This window comes from Urocampus carinirostris, chromosome 11, assembly GCF_059441175.1.
Source record: "Urocampus carinirostris isolate Australia breed hairy pipefish chromosome 11, RoL_Ucar_1.0, whole genome shotgun sequence".
NCBI classification, from domain to species: Eukaryota; Metazoa; Chordata; class Actinopteri; order Syngnathiformes; family Syngnathidae; genus Urocampus; species Urocampus carinirostris.
The window spans coordinates 19,892,428-19,910,237 of NC_142359.1; the positions used below are offsets into that span (position 1 = coordinate 19,892,428).

Sequence of the window (17,810 nt, forward strand, 5' to 3'; positions counted from 1 at the left end):
TCCAAATCGGTAATCATGACACTCGGCAGCGCTTGAGGCACATGCGGCTCCTGGGCCGCGGGTTGCCGACCCCCAATCCATTTGTTACTGATCAGCAGAGTAGTTTTAATATTCCTCTGCTGCTGTAATTATATTAATAATTACTAGCTCAGGATCTATTTGGGGTCAATCATTTTCTTCAACTCATTTCAATATTCAATAGGTAAAAAAGGACTTTTAAGCTCACGCTTAAAAAAAAAAATCAATAAAGTTTCAAGTTCTCACAGGAAATCGAAAAAGGTTTTAAAGTTATAACATCAGGTAACAATTTGGGAACAAAAATATTATTTCTACCACGGGTAGTCATATTACATCGAATAATTTGCTACTACTAAACGCTACCAAATTCCTGAAAAGGTCATCGAGGCTCGGCTCTTTAAAAAGAAATAAATAGAATAAAACGGCTTTATTGTCATTTCACATGTACAATAAAATTAAATTAAAATATTAATACAAAATCTCAAAATATGTATAAAACGTTGTGGCATCAACCAGGGTATAGTTTTCTTGTGTTAACGATGTGTCCAGCTTTCATAAAACTTTGATAGATTGAAATAGTGGACATTATTTGGCTGATTTTACTTCTGAATTGTGTACTGAAGTTTGGTTCGTTAGTCAACTCAAAGCTGTAGAAGAGATACTTTAAGTTGTTTTGATTATATTGAAAATTGAGAATGCCAGTTTTACAGTTTTGTTGTAGGATTTGTAAGAGAGGAGATGTCAATATTATTATGGGTAGCTGTCAAACTTCTGGATCTCATAATGTCACAGTTGCCATGGCGCCCAAATGGCCCTGTCCGTGTGGCGCCAGCTGCAGATCCTTGACAGATTGGCTTTCCGTCTATTTAAGCTCAGTGCTCTCACTCTTCCTTTGTCAGCCCATCAACGACCCTCTGCCCCGCAATACTTCGGTTTTGATTCGGTCCTGCTTCCTGTTGGTATTTCCTGTCCGGTATTGTTCCCGTTTATTTTGTCCTGTTTAATATCGGTTTCCAGTTTCGTTCCCGTCTAGTTTGTCCTGTTTATTTTCGATATCCTGTTTTGATATCAATCCTGTCTGTCCCGTCCTGTTCAGTATCGACCCCATCTGTCCGATATCTGCTCGGACAATTGGTATCGATCTCGTCAGCCTCTGGCTTCCTATCATTCCACGCCAGACCGCTGCCTAACGTGCATGACTCCCCATTTCCCGTAAAATAAAAACCTTGTGTGAGAAACGTCACGCATTTGGGTCCTGTTCCGGTTAATTACATATAAGCCATTTATTACCAAAATGTGCCTGATAAATAAAAAAAAGATCTCATCATTCCAAAAGTCAGGTGAAATGCTATTTTGAAAACGTGTTTATTTGAAACTGAAAGTCCTTTTGTTGCTTGGATTGTGCAACAGGAAATTTCAATGGAAATCCCAAAGACGACAACCTGAAACCAGACAACAGGCCTGCTTTGAACACCAATGAACTTGGAAATAGCTGGCAGGTTCCTGACCCGAGGCCTGAGTAGGTTTTTACACCTTCAACACTTGCTATTTTAAGAAGAAATCGTATCCGCAGACATTTTTGTTCTAGGATAATGGGTAATGGATGATTTGAACAACACAATTTGAGGGATCCAAAGTAGATAGATAGATAGATAGATACTTTATTCATCCCCGTAGGTAAATTCACACTTCCAGCAGTCTACCCCGTTGTTTATTAACAGATGAACATGATGCCCTAGGGGTGCTTGTAGCGGAGTGAATGACGTCACGCCAGTCCAAAAGTTCGACATCCCTGCGCCAGATGGAAAACTTTTCTTTGTGAAAATCCAGGGATACACCACCTCGTGTTAGCAAGTCCGCCTCCTCTCCGATTCCCCCCGTCTTTCGTGTCTCTGTTTAGCGGCGTTGAAGCCGGATTGCTCCGGGTAGCTCCGGGTGGCTACACGTTAGCGTCCGGAATGCTAAACGTGAGCCACGTTTCCGCAAAACACAGCAACTGCGCTCCCTGTGCGCTTCGATGTTTTCCACCAGCACTCGATGATCTTATTTGGTCGTGAGTTCGCATTTACCATGATTACGGATGGTACCGAAGACTTATAACGCCGCTAGCTGCTTCGCTAGCTCCGGGTCTTCTTCCACGATAGGCCCCTTCATCACGCCGGCACGAGAATTCTTCAGGGCAAGGAGTTGAAATTCCTTGAATGCACGCATTTTTTGTGCGCTAAAACCCATGTCCATAGGATAGAAGTAATCCATTGTGTAGTTGTTGTCAAAACGAGAAGAAAAAACACCGAAGATAGGAGCAGACAATAAAATAATAGGGCAGCTGCTGGAAAAGGCTACCGCTCGTGGCAGCGCCGCTTTGAAGTAGCTCATTTTGGGGGATTTTGATACTCTTAAACTGCAGTCCCGCATTGTTGGGGGTTTATACTGCTCCAAGACAGGATTCTTATCAGGCTGCCGCTAAGTTATTATTTTGGGGTTGTTTTGCACAACAAGTTTTTCCTGGTGATTATAAACAAAATACAACCCAAGATTTGGATTTAAATGAACATGACTCAAAAAAATTGCAAATTTTTTGTGAGGTTCTTTTATAAAAGAAGAGTCTAAAACTCTAAACGTCGTTCCTGCTTATCCAGTTGCACTAATGACGGTGGCCAAGACGACTGTGACCCAAAAGTGGAGGTAGAAGCCCAGAAGCCAACAAGCTGCGGAATGATTGCTGATCCTAATGGTAATGCTGACAGTATATAATTTTTTCTTTCATGTTTTGACACTTTTAAAGAACAGATATTTATTTATAACCTTTTATTTAAAGGGTCCCATTCTTGGGCTACTCGTTGAAGTTCATGAAAAACTAAATTGTAACACAATTTGCACACGGTTGGTTGCCTGGTTGGTTGGTTGGATCTCTTAACCACAAGGGTCAAACAGGCACCATTTCCTGTGGTATGTCTTGGGCAAGTACAGCCTGGTGGTGCCCAGACCTTTCCAGGCCAACAAATGTATACGTAGTGTAAATTGGGCAAGCTGTTTCACGTTCGTGTACATCCCAGGTGTCAAACAGGCAGCCCGCGGGCCAGATCAGGCCCACCAATTCTTTAAATCCGGCCCGCAAGACAACAGTGAGAGAAGCACAAGAGACAAATGAGCTGTAGTTTTAAATATTTCCTTGGGATGTCACCCAAGCCAGTTAACACTTGCAAAACAACTTTGGTAGTATTTCTCGATTTCTCTCTCACTTTCTTCTTTTTTATTTTTTTCTCCTCTCTCTCTTTCTCTCTTTTTTTTCTCTCCTTTCTCTATTTCTCTCTCACTCTCCAACTCTTTCTCTTTCTATTTCCTCTCTCTGTAACATACGCTGTAATTGTATTTCTTTCTTTCTATTTTTCTCTTTCTTTCTCACTCTCTTACTCCCCCCTTTTTTGATCTCTCTCTCTCACCTCACTTTGTCTCTTTTTCCCCTGCTCACTCTTTTACTTTCTTTCTTTCTGCTGTTTTGCTTCTCTTGTTCTTTTTATCTTTCTCTTCTTCTTTCTCTCTTCATTTCTTTCTTTTTTTTCTTTATTTCTTTATTTCTCTGTTTATTTCTCCACTCATATCTCAATTCTGCTCTTTTTCTCTCACTGTTACTCTGTCTGCCTTGTTCTCCCGGTTCATCACTTTCTCTTTCCTTGCCCCTCTTTCTCTCCCTTTTTCTCCCTCTCTCTTTTTCTAAACTTACTTGTCCGGCCCCTGTGAGATTTTTTATAGCATTTGTGGCCCCCAGCTAAAACGAGTTTGACATCCCTGGTGTACATATTAAGCAGCAACCTCAACCGTTATTGACGTACAGGTAGAAAAGAGACGGAGTGACTGTTTAGCCAATCAGAATACAGAACACAATGCACGATGAAAACCGCAAAAAGTAAACCGTTTTACAGCAATGGATTACCGCATGATAGGTTCACACAGAACCTCAAAATTTCATAGTGAAAGACAGTTCTAGGAAGAGTCAAGTCATATTTATTTGTGACGCCCTTGATCACAAAGAGTTTGAAAGGGCTGCACAGACCACAGATTATTTCAAACTACAGACTATTATTACACCATCCCCTGATCTAAAACTGCCATGAGGGCAAGGAAAAACTCAAAAACCTCAACATGAGGAAAATGATTAAACCTTGAGAAGGGACCACACTTGAGGAAATCCCCCTTCCAGCATGGCCAGACTGCAATTGATGTTGTAATAACAAATAATACACAGATATTGTCAACACGAAATCTAGGTCATTCATAAGCTATAGAAAGAAGTGTGTTTTAAGCCTTATGAGCTTATTTTATGAAACACATCACATTACCTCTCTAAGAGCTACTTCTTGGCTAATGATTAGTGACGAGAGCTAAGATTTGATACACATTTCTTGAATAACAATTCTTAAATTTTGGTAAACCAAACTCATTTTATTTTGGGGCCACGAGGAAGGAAAAACACTACATAAAACAACGTAAAATATGGGTTATTCATATGCTATAGAATAGAAGTGTGTTTTAAGCTTTAAGATTTATACAGTTCATTTGTGACATTCTAGTTTCATTTCCATCAGAACAATAAATGCAAATCTCTGAGGTTTTCCATTGTGGGCCGGAAGAGAAATTAAAACATTCACAAGGTTTCTTCATATTTCTCATGCTAAGGTTTGAGTTTTTCCTTGCCCTCATGAAGATTTTAGATCAGGGGATGGTGTTATAATAGTCTGTAGTCTGTAATAGTCTGTGCAGCCCTTTGAAACTTCTTGTAATTAAGTGCTATACAAATAGACAAGACTTGATTGAATATCCTTTATCGTATCATAACAATGTAGTGAAAAATGATCAGCAACGACATTACACGGCACTCCAGGGTTACAACATAATTAATACTGTAAAGGTAATTGCCTGGGTGAGAAAAGTCTTTTATAATGTTGATAGCTCTGCTGCAGTATCGCAAGTCGGCAATGTCCTCCACATTGGTTATAGAGCAGCCGATGATTTTGTGGTCTGTGTTGATTATATCTGTGTGTTTTTTCTTTTCACCGTCATGCTCCTGTATTCATTTTTCTCTAGAATGCTTGTTTCCTAATAGCCTAAAAAAAATGTGTGTCTATCATTTCTCAGGCATCTTCAAACCATGTCACTCGGTCGTCCCCCCTGAACCGTATTTGGAAAACTGCGTATACGACATGTGCGCCACGGGTGGTCAAACTGTGGCCCTGTGCCAGGCCCTGGAAAGCTACGCTGACATGTGCGCTGCGACCGGCGTCTCTATCCCATGGAGGAACAACACCTTCTGTCGTGAGTGTGAAGTTCTTGCTTGCTGTTTTACCCCCAGACCAGACCAGAGGTAACATCGGGTCTGAAAACAATCCTGCCCTACCAGACCCAGGGCCTGTGGGTATTAACACCAGGAAATATCACTGCCAAGCCATTTGGTTTTCCTACATAGTGTTGGGAAATAAATATCAAAATGTATCTTTTACCAAATTGTTCGAATTAGTTATCTGACTCCATTAACCAAACACAACCTACATTCACCTAACAATGCGCGCTCGTTTCTTGATGGAAAAGATGAACAAGAGAAAGCCGACATATTCACACGGGGGCAGATTAATGTAACTAAGTGAACTCCATCGAATATGGCTGAATTAGCGTCGCTCGAGTCTCTGTCAAGCCTCCTCTGAAGTCCTCCAGCCTTTCTTCTCTCGGCGCACGTCTTTACGCAAAATGGTGTCCCGGCTCCTCCCTAGGGTGTGCCAGGGAAGCCCCACGTGGGCTTCACCACCTCACCTCGATGTCTGGAAAACTCAAAACAGCGGAGACCGTCTCTCAAAACAATGGCCGCCGTCCTCTGTCATCAGGGCCCCTCTGCGTCTGTATGCGCTGATTATCTTATCCTGCCATTCCTGTAAACAATATTTCCTACCAGACCAGGGTGCCCAGACCTTTCACTGCTTATTGAACTTAAGCCTACTCTGTGAAAATCTTCATTGCACTCAATAAATGTAACTTGTATTCAACCGTATAAAATCCTTTATAGTCAAACGTATAAAATCCTTCAATAGAATGCCCAAAGGACAGCCAACTGACCGGATTAGTTTCACCATTAGTCAGCAAATTAGGCAAACTCTGGTGTGAACAACACAACTCAGTAATGACCCTTGCATGCTAATGTGAAGAAAAGAATGTTTGTTGGGGGCGTAACCAGCTCATATTTTTATGGTATTACTCTAGTTGGATTTTTGTGGTCTTTTTGTCGTATTTTTGTTTTAATATTTCTCTTAATAGTATTTTTGTATCATAGTATTACTGTAGTAGTATTTTTGTAGTATTTTTATAATTTTTTTCTTATCAGAATAAAGACAAAATAATATATTAGGTGCCTGTTTTGAAGTACTAAATTTGAAATTTACTTATGTAGTAATTTTGTAGTATTTTTGCCTAGTGACTGGATTAGTTTTACCATTGATCCTGTGTACAAGCTCTTTGTGTTTCTGTCAACACCACGCTCACCACATTCCTTTTGAACAACCCCACCTTGTCACATTTACAAGACAATTGTGACGATATGGGCTGTTGAGTAGTTTGTTTTAAATAACAGCCATTTGGCTGTCCGCTGGTCGTTCTGGATGGGTAAGAAATATCCTGGGACTTCTAATGTTAAATCTCAACCAGGCCAGAGCCCAACAAACTAACCTGATTTGCAGGACCGAGCCTGTAGGACCCGGCACGTAAGGATGTAATTTATGATAACAAATTAAAGTGACAAAATATAATTTAAACCACTCTTTATAAACATGTACATGTTTTGTATATCAGTGTCTGCAGAGGTTACCATAAACAACACTTTATCATTTTCTAAAATTTTAAGGCTGTTTGTCATTTCGACGGGTTAAAAATTGGGCCATAAACCACAGCAGCAATGTCCTTAAAGGGACAGTGCGTAAAATTTAGTCACTAATAGCGGTATAAAAAACTTTCATCTAGGTAAAAAAAAAACATCAATTTGAAGACTGGGCAAAAATACAAGAATTATAAAACCAATGTTAATTTATCAAAACAAATCATAGGTCAAGAAATTTGTATTTCTTTTTCAACCTTTTTGGATTGGCGGCATGTTTTTTTGGCAACCTGCCACCACACTCTTTTGTGTTTTACTGCCCCTCGCTCGTACAGACACAGAGCCATCTAGTGGTCAAATTTCACACATTGGGGATTTAAGAATCTAGTGCAGCACTTTGAGTGAGAGTCAGAGAGACTAAGAAGAACAATGACAGGTGGAAAAGAGAAAAAGACTGGAATGAGTTCTTTTAATCGACCCTGCAAAAGCCAAAGCACTGAGTTGTTTTTTTAAATTATTTTTTATTTCTTTTAATAAATACGTTCATTTATTTTAGTATACACGGGCAAAATAGCTCCGTGTTGCCAGCCAATAGAAGGTTGGATTCAGCTGCTTGGGGTGGTTGTTGGTCGAGAAATGCTGTACCCAATTTGGCCGGCAGAGGGAGTTTGAGACCCCACAGAAGCAGACCACACAAAAGCAGATGTTTACCGAAAGGGCTTTCACGGATGTGACTTATTCATCCAATTGTGACTATTTTTCACATTCGTGATTACCGTCCGATGTATTCATAAAAAAAGAACAGAATGTTAAGCTAATAAGGATTTATTGATTATTTCCTGATTTGATTTCTTGACCATTAAATTGCTCTTCTTTATTAATCTGTATGCTATATTTATTATTAAGCTCATATTGTAATAGTAGCAAATAATACAAATATATTCGTCAATTGTGATTAATCGTGTGACAATTAATCGTCTCCGGAAATTCCTAAACGTGACAGTCCAGTTTACCGGTTTAATTTGTATTCATTGGAGCGTTCTTCATCATAAAACTTAGCTAAAGACACTCACAGAGGCCTAATGTAGAATTGTTTACATTTTCAGGAAAATCGGTTAGGCCGTTTTGAAGCCTAAGAGTCACATATAGATCATAGGCGCCGTCACGCTCAGTGTTATTTTGCTCTTTTATTGTTTTATTGTTTGCTTCTATTTTCAGTGTTTGCATCCCATTTGACAACTACACACATAAAGTATCTATCCATCTATCTATCTATCTATCTACCTAGCTACCTATCTATCTATCTATCTATCTATCTATCTATCTATCTATATCTATCTATCTATCTATCATATAAAGACATGTACGTGCACACACACACACACACTGACACGAATCAGGGGTGATAAAATACTTCGGAACTTTAGATTTGATGAATTTAGATTTCATTAAACTCATATTTACAAAAAGAAAGTCAGTAAGATAGAAGCTTGGCCCGACCCGTACATACTGATTGACATTTTAGACCTGATCCGGGCCAATTTGGGGTCGGACCGGGCTCAGGCTCAAGATCCTACCTCCTCACAATATAGGACAATATTCCCCTGCGTCCTTTTTACGAGTCACGTTCTATTCCTACTTTCAGCTCTCAAATGTCCCCCTGGAAGCCATTACACCCCGTGCGGGTCTTCCTGCCCCCAGCCCAGCTGCCAGGATCCGGCGGGCCCGGGAGGCCCCTGCGACCTGCCCTGCGTGGAGGGTTGCGTGTGCGACGCCGGTCTGCTTTTGAGCGGGGACAGATGCGTGCCCCTCGGCCGCTGCGGCTGCACGGACGAGGACGGGAACTACAGGCCCGCCGGCGGGACTTGGTTCACGGAAGACGACTGCTCGGAACGTTGCCGGTGTCATGGCGGCCGCAACGTCACTTGCGAGCCGTGGCGCTGCAGCCCCGCTCAGGAGTGCACAGTGCTGGAGGGAGTTCTGGACTGCCATTCCACTGGTAAGCCACCATGATCATACCACCGTTGAGTTATCGTCATGTCATTTGTGATCTAAGATGAGAAAAGCATACCTGTCAACCTCCACGGCTCCATGCCCTTACAAACTGTCGTATTTTCCCTTACAAAATAATCTTACACTAAATTTATTTTTCAAATGTGTTTATTTATGTAGTTTAACATATTGTTATGTGTTTCGTTATATCATATATATTGTTCATTAACATTTTGTTGTGAGATACTGAGTGGCTCGACATGAATGAGGTTTTTCATAAAAAAGGTTAAAAAATGAAGTAGCTTGGACGTTCACCGTAGAAGGAAAAAATACATGCAAATATAATTAAGTAGGATAATACATTTTCTTATTCAAATTATGAATTTATTTTCTGCATTAAATTATTGTTGATAATATACTGATTAAAGGGATCACCACAAACCTGTCTTTTTTTATTTTCTCCTTTTATACTTCCCTTTTTTCTTAACTTCTTTATACAACATAATAATTCGTAATAGAATGCATCAAAGCAAGTGAGCCGTTTGAGAGCCGGCTCTTTTTAATGAGTTGAGCCGAAAAAGCCGGTTCTCTAAAAAGAGACGGATTTCCTTTCACTACACAACTACCACATGAAATCCGAGGCGGCAGATGCATGCGCACAGTAGCATCAAACCGCTCGCTTCGTTTGCGACGGGAAAAAAAACGATACAGAGATAGAGGTTACCGCGGCGAACTCGTTTGACTTGATCGATTTGCCGTTTCGTCATAGTCGGTGTATACCGGATGGTACCCATGATTGACAAATTTGCGTTTTTTCGTACAGATTTTCTTGTACGTCGTACACGTCTGAAAATGCATAATAAATGTACTTTGTACGGCAAAAACTTACAGGTTGACAGGTATGGAAAAGTTCAAACCTTTCTCTAAAAAATTCATAACAGGAGCCACGTACCTTAAAGACAAATAGCGAGGACAGCTTTTTTCAACAATGTTTTCAATAATACAGACACGTTTTTGTCTCTTTTTCGTGAGCCAAGCCGAAAAAGCCAGGTCTCTAAAAATAGTCCAAATTCTAAAACAGACCAGTGAAGTAAGATTTCCATAAAAAGTGTTCTTTAAAGTTTGCCACAAGCCACCTGGGAGACAGAGCAAACATGTGGATAAAGGTGCTCTGGTCGGATGAGACCAAAATCGAACTTTTTGTCAACAATGCAAGACGTTATGCTTGGCGTAAAGGCAGCACAGCTCATCACCCTCAACACACCATCCCCACAGTCAAACATGGTGGTGGCAGCATCATGGTTTGGGCCTGCTTTTCTTCAGCAGGGACTGGGAAGATGGTTAAAATTGATGGGAAGATGGATGAAACCAAATACAGGACCATTCTGGAAGAAACCCTGATGGAGTCCACAAAAGACTTGAGACTGAGACGGAGAGTTGTCTTCCAACAAGACAATGATCCAAAACTTAAAGCAAAAGCAACAATGGAATGATTCACCAAAAAACACATCAAAGTGTTCCAATGGCCAAGTCAAAGTCCAGATCTGAATCCAATTGAGAATCTGTGGAAAGAACTGAAAACTGCTGTTCACAAACGCTTTCCATCCAACCTCACTGAGCTCATGCTGTTTTGCAAGGAGGAATGGGCAAAAATATCAGTTTCGAGATGTGCAAAACTGATAGAGACATATCCCAAGCGACTTGCAGCTGTAATCGCGGCAAAAGGTGGCGCTACAAAGAATTAACTAAATGGGTCTGAATAGGTTCGCACACCCACTTTTTCATTTTTTTATTTGTTAAAAAAGTTCAAAATATCCAATAAAGTGTGTTCTACTTAATGATTGTGTCCCACTTATTGTTGATGTTTCACAAGAAATTACAGTTTTATATCTTTGTTTGAAGTCTGAAATATGGCAAAAGGTCAGTTCTTAGGTTCCACGATAGGCAAAACCCGCTATTGAGAATGCCAACCCATCAAAAAGCAAGGGATTACTGTAGTTTCAGCAGGATTCAGTTGCAAAATTTTTGTGCTGTTTCTGTCTTGATATGATTAGGTAAAGGCGTGTGCCACGTGGCCGGGGACCCCCACTACTACACTTTTGACGGTCTGATGCACACCTTCATGGGCACGTGCACTTACACGCTTGTTGAGGTACAAATCGCATATTGCCTGGAGATTAGACCCGCCGTGCCAAGCTACGAGTAAAAGTAGCTTTCCCGGTCTCTCCCTCAGGTGTGTAACTCTTCCATGGTGACGCCGTTCCGAGTCGTTGCCAAAAACGAAGAGCGCGGTCAACCGGAAGCTTCCTACGTCCGCTCCGTCAAGGTTTTCCTGCCTCAAGAGACCCAGATTGAGTTGCAGAAGGGCCGCAGAGTTTTGGTAAGACGGTGCATTCATTGGCACATTGTCAATCTCAGTTTTCTCGAGTAAGAGCAAATTTCTTTCCCGCAGGTGAACGGCCGGCGGGTCCGAACGCCGGTTTCTGTGAGTGCGGCGGGAGCCAAGGTGATAAGTAGCGGCGCCTACAGTCTCCTGGACACGGATTTTGGCCTGCAAGTCAAATTTGATGGCGTTCATCATCTGGAGATCACCGTACCTGGCCAATACTTTGAGAAGGTAAGGAAATGTGTCATGGCGTTATGAAAAAATAGGGCTGGACAATATCTCCCCCCAAAAGGACAATCAAAATGTATAAACAATTTCAATGTTTTAATGCAAAGATAACAATGCTTATTTAGGCATAGCCCAAAAAACATCAACCACTAATTAAAGGTGGGGTGCTTTGTTGAGGTATCCTTAAAAAGTTGAAAATAGAATATTTTCTCTACTGAGTTCAAAGAGCGCTTATACTTTCTTTTCCACCAAGCCTATTTGCTTTTATCTCGCTTTTATCACGGATGTTTGAGACTCGCAACACATTAGGAAGAAGGTGAGGGGGTGGAGAGTGATTACTGTTGCTTGAAAATGGTGAAAGTCAGAAAAGTTCTAGTGGAGTCTAAATGCCGAACCACATCGCCAAAAAGATGACAAATGAATAGTTTATTCAAGCTTGTCTAAGTAATGCACGTACTTGCACGCACGATACAGGGAGCTTGACCGAGTGTGCAATGATGACTTGGGCCAGAGGACGGCGTCATCGGGTAGAAAATTTCAAAATTCCGGACAGCACCTGGAACAGCTGGAAAAAAACAAAATATGTGTGCAAAAATAGCTGTGCAATACAATACTATAATACATAAATGTGTGCCCAAAAGGAATATGCTAAAGCTGAATTTGTCGGAACCTAAACAGATGGTGGACCCAAATGCGTAAAGTTTTCACACCAAGCTTTATTTTACGGAAATGGGGCAGTCATGCGCGGGAACACAAACGCCAGCGATTAGGTGATCGCTGGGCAGAAGAAGTGAGACAGAGAAGTCTGGGGCAGACGATCGAAACCAGACAGGACAGACTGGATCGATACCAGATACAGGATGCACGAGGAAGATACTGGACAGGACAGACGGGATCGATACTGGATACTGTAGACATGAGCAGGATCCCGGACAGACGGGATCGATACTGGATACAGGATGCACGAGCAAGATACCGGACAGGACGAGACAGACGGGATCAATACCGGATACTGGATACACGAGCAGGATACCGGACCAGGACAGGACAGACGGGATTGATACCGACTTGTGATGAGGCAGGGATGAGAAAAAGAGGACGAGCTATCGACAGCTACTCTTTTTATATGGACCAGAGACGTTCGACCGGATAATGCCTCTTGGGCGTGGTCTCAAAAATCCAAGACCACCAGGATCGGATGACGGTGTTTGAAGATGCAAAACTTGTTCGAAAGCCAAAGAAGTGCGTAATGTTCTGTACTTGAGAATGTCCTTCCAATCGACATAATTACGAACGGTGAGAACATTATTTCACCAATACATAGCCTAGGATCTTGTAATTACATTCAAAACTTCATTTTATCAGATTTCATTATGTTACATGGTAAATTGGTACGTCCGGGACGCAGTCGTTGCATACATTTCAAAGCGAGCAACCCTAAACAAAAAAGATGGAATCATTTTTGTTCTGGGCCTATTTGCTTTACAGTATCCTTGGTAAAAAAAAAAAAAAAACGAATGGTTGCAATTACAGTACGTAAAGTTTTCAAATACACCTTCAAAATTCTACCCTTGATGTCGTTATTTAGCATATATGCAAATTATTGCTTTTTATGATAACTGATTACTGGTAGTCAAATATTTCTTTATGAAATAGCAAGAAAAGTCCCAAGGGACATTGTGTATTATTTAATGCCTCCTTGTGCTAAAAACACAATATTGAGTTGACTAATATGCAAAAATACATAAACTATCATAAACATACACATACACATATCACAAACATAACATGCGTTTTTATAAAATACTCGTACGTAGCGAAACTTGCACTTATTTTATGTAACATGCGCCTCACCTAAAGGAAGCTGATGTCATTGCTTCTACGGGTATCCAAAAAGATAAAAAAAGGAAGGGCAAAAAATAAGGTGCGAAATGCTGCATTTTGGTTCCTCTGATTCTACGTGTTTTGTATTCTTCCTTTGCTTTTTGTCCTCTCGTTTTTGCTGGCACTACTACATACAGCGACATCCAGTGGTCTAATATACACACTGTACCTTTAAGAGAGAGCTTGAGATATGAATCAACAAATGGCAAACTGCTTTGTTTGATAGCTCTGCGGTATGTGCGGCAACTACAACCACAACACATCCGACGACAACTTGATGCCAAATAAACAACCTGCCAAGGATGTCATCCAGTTGGGCAATAGCTGGAAGTCTGAGGGAGACAGCGATCCTGGGTAAGCTAGTTCAGTGTTTTTAATTGGTGGTTATCTCTGAGGTTTTCTATAATAAGTTAGAAGAGCCCGTTTTCTATGACAATGGTTTGAAACTGGGTTCAAGACCCAAAAGTGGGTTGCGGACTCTCATCTCATCTCATCCCATTAGCCGTACTGCTTATCCTCATCAGGGTCGCGGGGGGGGGGCACCATGAACTGGTTGCCAGCCAATCGCAGGGCACACAGGGACAGACAACTTATTCGCTCATTCACAACTAGGGACAATTTGGACGGGCCAATTCACCTGAAATGCATGTTTTTGGAACGTGGGAGGAAACCGGAGTGCCTGGAGGAAACCCACGCAAGCGCGGGGAGAACATACAAACTCCGCTCAGGAAGTCTGGAGCTGGATTTGACCCCACGACAGGTTCCCATGACATGAACTGTGCCGCACAAGCGCTAACCACTGCGCCGCCGTGCTGCCCGGGTTGCGGACTCATTTAGGCAAAATAATAGAATAGAATAAAATAGAATAGAATATACCTTTATTGTCATTGTTACAAAATGGGTTAACATATTGTGAAAACGATATTGGGCATGACACTCCAGTTTCACACATTCACAGTGAGGTTAAAAAAAAAGAAGATAAAGGAACAGAGAAGATAAGGTTATAAAACAAGGAGGATAAGGTTATAGTTATAATTTACACAATATTTACACAAGAAGAGCCAGACTTCCTGTGCGGAGTTTGTACGTTCTCCCCGTGCTTGCGTGGGTTTCCTCCGGGCACTCCAGTTTCCTCCCACATACCAAAAACATGCATTTTAGGTGAATTGGCCGGTCCAAATTGTCCCTAGGTGTGAATGAGCGAGTGAGTTGTCTGTCCCTGTGTGCCCTGCGATTGGCTGGCAACCAGTTCAGGGTGTCCCCTGCCCACTGCCCGATGATTGCTGGGATGGGCTCCAGCACCCCCGCGACCCTACTGAGGATAAGTGGTGCAGCTGATGAGATGAGATGAGTCGGCATGTAGGATGTTACATACTGTTGGATGTTGCATACAAAATGCAGATGGAGGGTCGATTACACAGAAACATTGGATTTTCTTTTTGAATTAAGTATGTTGTATGTGATTTTGTATTATTATTATTTAATTTGGGAGTGCTGTGGAATGCTCTGCCCTCAGTGGAACTGTATAAACCTAGGCTTTAAACACACTTCTATTTGATAGCTTCTGAGAGACCTATATTTTCTGTTGACAATATCTGCGTATTTATTGTTACTGCAACATCCGTTGAAGCCTGGTCATCCTAGAAGGGGGATTACTTCATGTGCGGTCCCTTAACTTCATTTACGAATGTAGCTCAAAGCAAACCCCCGATTTTTTTTTGAGAGTTGATGGAAGAATTTTAAGGCCGTTTGTTATTTTGAAGGGTTGAAAATTGGACGCGCGGCACTTCGAGAGGGCAGAGAAACAAAAAAGAACAATGACGTTTGGATTTAAAAAGTCACTAAGAGAGAAACCCGCCTTACCCGAAAGCAGGTTGGGTAGGGTTACTTTAACTTGATTACTTTCAATTACTTTTGGATTACTCCCAATACCAAATATGCTAAAAAAAGACAAAATAAACTAAATATGAATACAATTATGACTCACAACACGTGGTAAGCTTTCTCTCCTGGCTTTGATCTCTTTGATCTCCGGCAAAACTAACATAAAATGTGACAGAAACAAAATGAAAATATATCCAAACGGCGTGCCAACATCAGCACGGTGGCGCAGTGGTTAGCGCGTGTGCGGCACAGTTCTAAGGTCTTGGGAACCTCCTGTGTGGGTTCAAATCCAGCTACCGGACTTCCTGTGCGGAGTTTGTATGTTCTCCCCGTGCTTGCGTGGGTTTCCTCCGGGCACTCCGGTTTCCTCCCACATTCCAAAGACATGCATTTCAGGTGGATTGGCCGGTCCAAATTGTCCCTAGGTGTGAATGAGCGAGCGAGTTGTCTGTCCCTGTGTGCCCTGCGATTGGCTGGCAACCAGTTCAGGGTGTCCCCTGCCCACTGCCCGATGATTGCTGGGATGGGCTCCAGCACCTCTGCGACCCTACTGAGGATAAGCGGTGCAGCTAATGAGATGAGATGAGATGAGCTTGCCAACATCATTTTTGCCGTTCCATGTATTCCGTTACTCCGAAAGCCTGCACAAAATTTAGTAATTTTATTCATATTTAGTTTCTTTTGTCTTTTATTAGCATATTTGGTATTGGAGTAATCCAAAAGTAATTGAAAGTAATCAAGTTAAAGTCACCCTGCCCAAAAGTAATTGATATTTTAGTCCCATCGAGCTCAGGATTTAGATCTTACCTTTGCTCAAGGCCGAGGTGTGAAATGCATGGCTCCCCACTGCTTTTGAGTATGAATAGCAAAACATTTGAAAACTAAAATTTGGTTCTGTTTTGGGTCCCAGTTGCCAGCCTGATACGCGTCCGGACCTGCACCTCAACTGCACAGAAGAGGAAGAGCAAGCGCTGGAGTACCAGTGCGCCGGCGTTCTTATGTCAGAAAGTTTTCGGCCCTGCCATGTCGCCGTGCCCCCGGAAGCTTTTACAGGAAACTGCGTGTACGACATGTGCGAATACGACGGGATGCAATCTACGTTGTGCGATAACGTAGAGGCCTACGCACAGGCCTGCAGCAGTGCCGGCATCACCGTCAGCTGGAGGAACCGAACCTTCTGCCGTAAGGCCGCTTTTCTCGAAGCGAAAAGTCTCATTTGGACGGGTTGAAGACGATGAGATGTCGATTTTGTTTTTCCGCAGCGCTTCCGTGCCCTCCAAACAGCCACTATTCCGACTGCACCGCCCCCTGCCCCCCCACCTGCTCCGACCTGTTCCCTATCGCTTGTTACCTGCCGCCCACACGCTGCGTGGAGGGCTGTCAATGCGACGCCGGCTTCGTTCTCAGCGACGGCAAGTGCGTGCCGCTAAACAAATGCGGGTGTCTGGACTCTGAGGGCGAGTACCACGACGTAAGTCTGCAAATATCTTTGGCCAGAAAAACGCTAAAGCGACTCAAATTTGAGATCAGTGTGGGAAAAGCTACAGTTGTACATGGGTGAAATGAAACATTACAAGGATACTTTTTAAACACATAATATGAGGTTATATCACCTCATAGCAAAACAAGTACAGTTAAAAAAAGAAGTGGGGGACCATCAGTGTTCATTTGACCTCTGGAAAGTGATGAGGCCCGGGGACTCGCATGCTCAAAAATCTATGGGTCCCAACAGAGATCTATGGGTCCCCAAAATTGAGTGTCATCGCGGTTGAAATTGTAAATCGGCGACAAATGTATAATATAAATCTATATATTCATTCAGTTTTAATCATTACAGTTTATTGGTAATACAAATCAGTTATCACTTCAAGATTTTTCAGTTTACAACAATATTGTACATTATACAAAATAATACTGCTGAAATAATTATATTAATCTATATTTTCATTCAGTTTTAATCATCACAGTTAATTGGTAATACAAAGCAGTTGTCACTTCAGATTTTTCAGTTCACAATATTGTACACTATACAAAATAATATTGCTGAAATATTTATATATTCTTGCAGTTTTAATCATCACAGTTAATTGGTAATACAAAGCAGTTATCACTTCAAATTTTTCAGTTCATATACTCTTCGTGGTTTGCTGTCCAGCCATAGTTGTAATGCCATCTCAATGTCCAATCCATTATCATCCTCCTCATAGCGTAACCAGGAATATAATTGAGTCTATTTTGGCAGAAAAGTCCTTTTCTTGCTCGGAGTATTCGTTTATTTTCTTTCGTCGAATCGTTCGCTTCAAAACACGTGTTTTCCTTGCCTTCGCAGTCTTGGGAAGAATTTCTCCGCCGTTTTTTCGTGCCGGAATTATTGCCGTTGTTACCACTTTCTGTGTTATGTTTCGACTTATTACCGACACTGAAAAAATTACCAATTTTTTGTTGATTTTCACCTAATACCAACTGTTTTTTTGGAGGCATAATTCTCTTTCACTCGACAACCGCCACAACAATGACCTCATCTCGTTTGCCGAGATCTCGTTTGCCGAGATCTCCCAGCAA

At 41.7% G+C, this 17,810-nt stretch overlaps 1 protein-coding gene across 1 annotated transcript in view; it reads left to right on the forward strand.

The window, feature by feature from the left end:
* Window positions 1-17,810, forward strand: part of zanl (zonadhesin, like) — a 98,512-nt gene that overhangs the window by 54,851 nt on the left and 25,851 nt on the right. Inside the window, exons 80-89 of the mRNA XM_088347424.1 lie at window positions 1,429-1,537; window positions 2,658-2,752; window positions 5,155-5,331; window positions 8,520-8,873; window positions 10,921-11,018; window positions 11,100-11,246; window positions 11,319-11,483; window positions 13,591-13,718; window positions 16,159-16,430; window positions 16,511-16,719. Of these exons, the coding sequence (XP_088203550.1) occupies window positions 1,429-1,537; window positions 2,658-2,752; window positions 5,155-5,331; window positions 8,520-8,873; window positions 10,921-11,018; window positions 11,100-11,246; window positions 11,319-11,483; window positions 13,591-13,718; window positions 16,159-16,430; window positions 16,511-16,719 (1,754 nt within the window). The remainder of the gene's footprint in view (window positions 1-1,428; window positions 1,538-2,657; window positions 2,753-5,154; window positions 5,332-8,519; window positions 8,874-10,920; window positions 11,019-11,099; window positions 11,247-11,318; window positions 11,484-13,590; window positions 13,719-16,158; window positions 16,431-16,510; window positions 16,720-17,810) is intronic.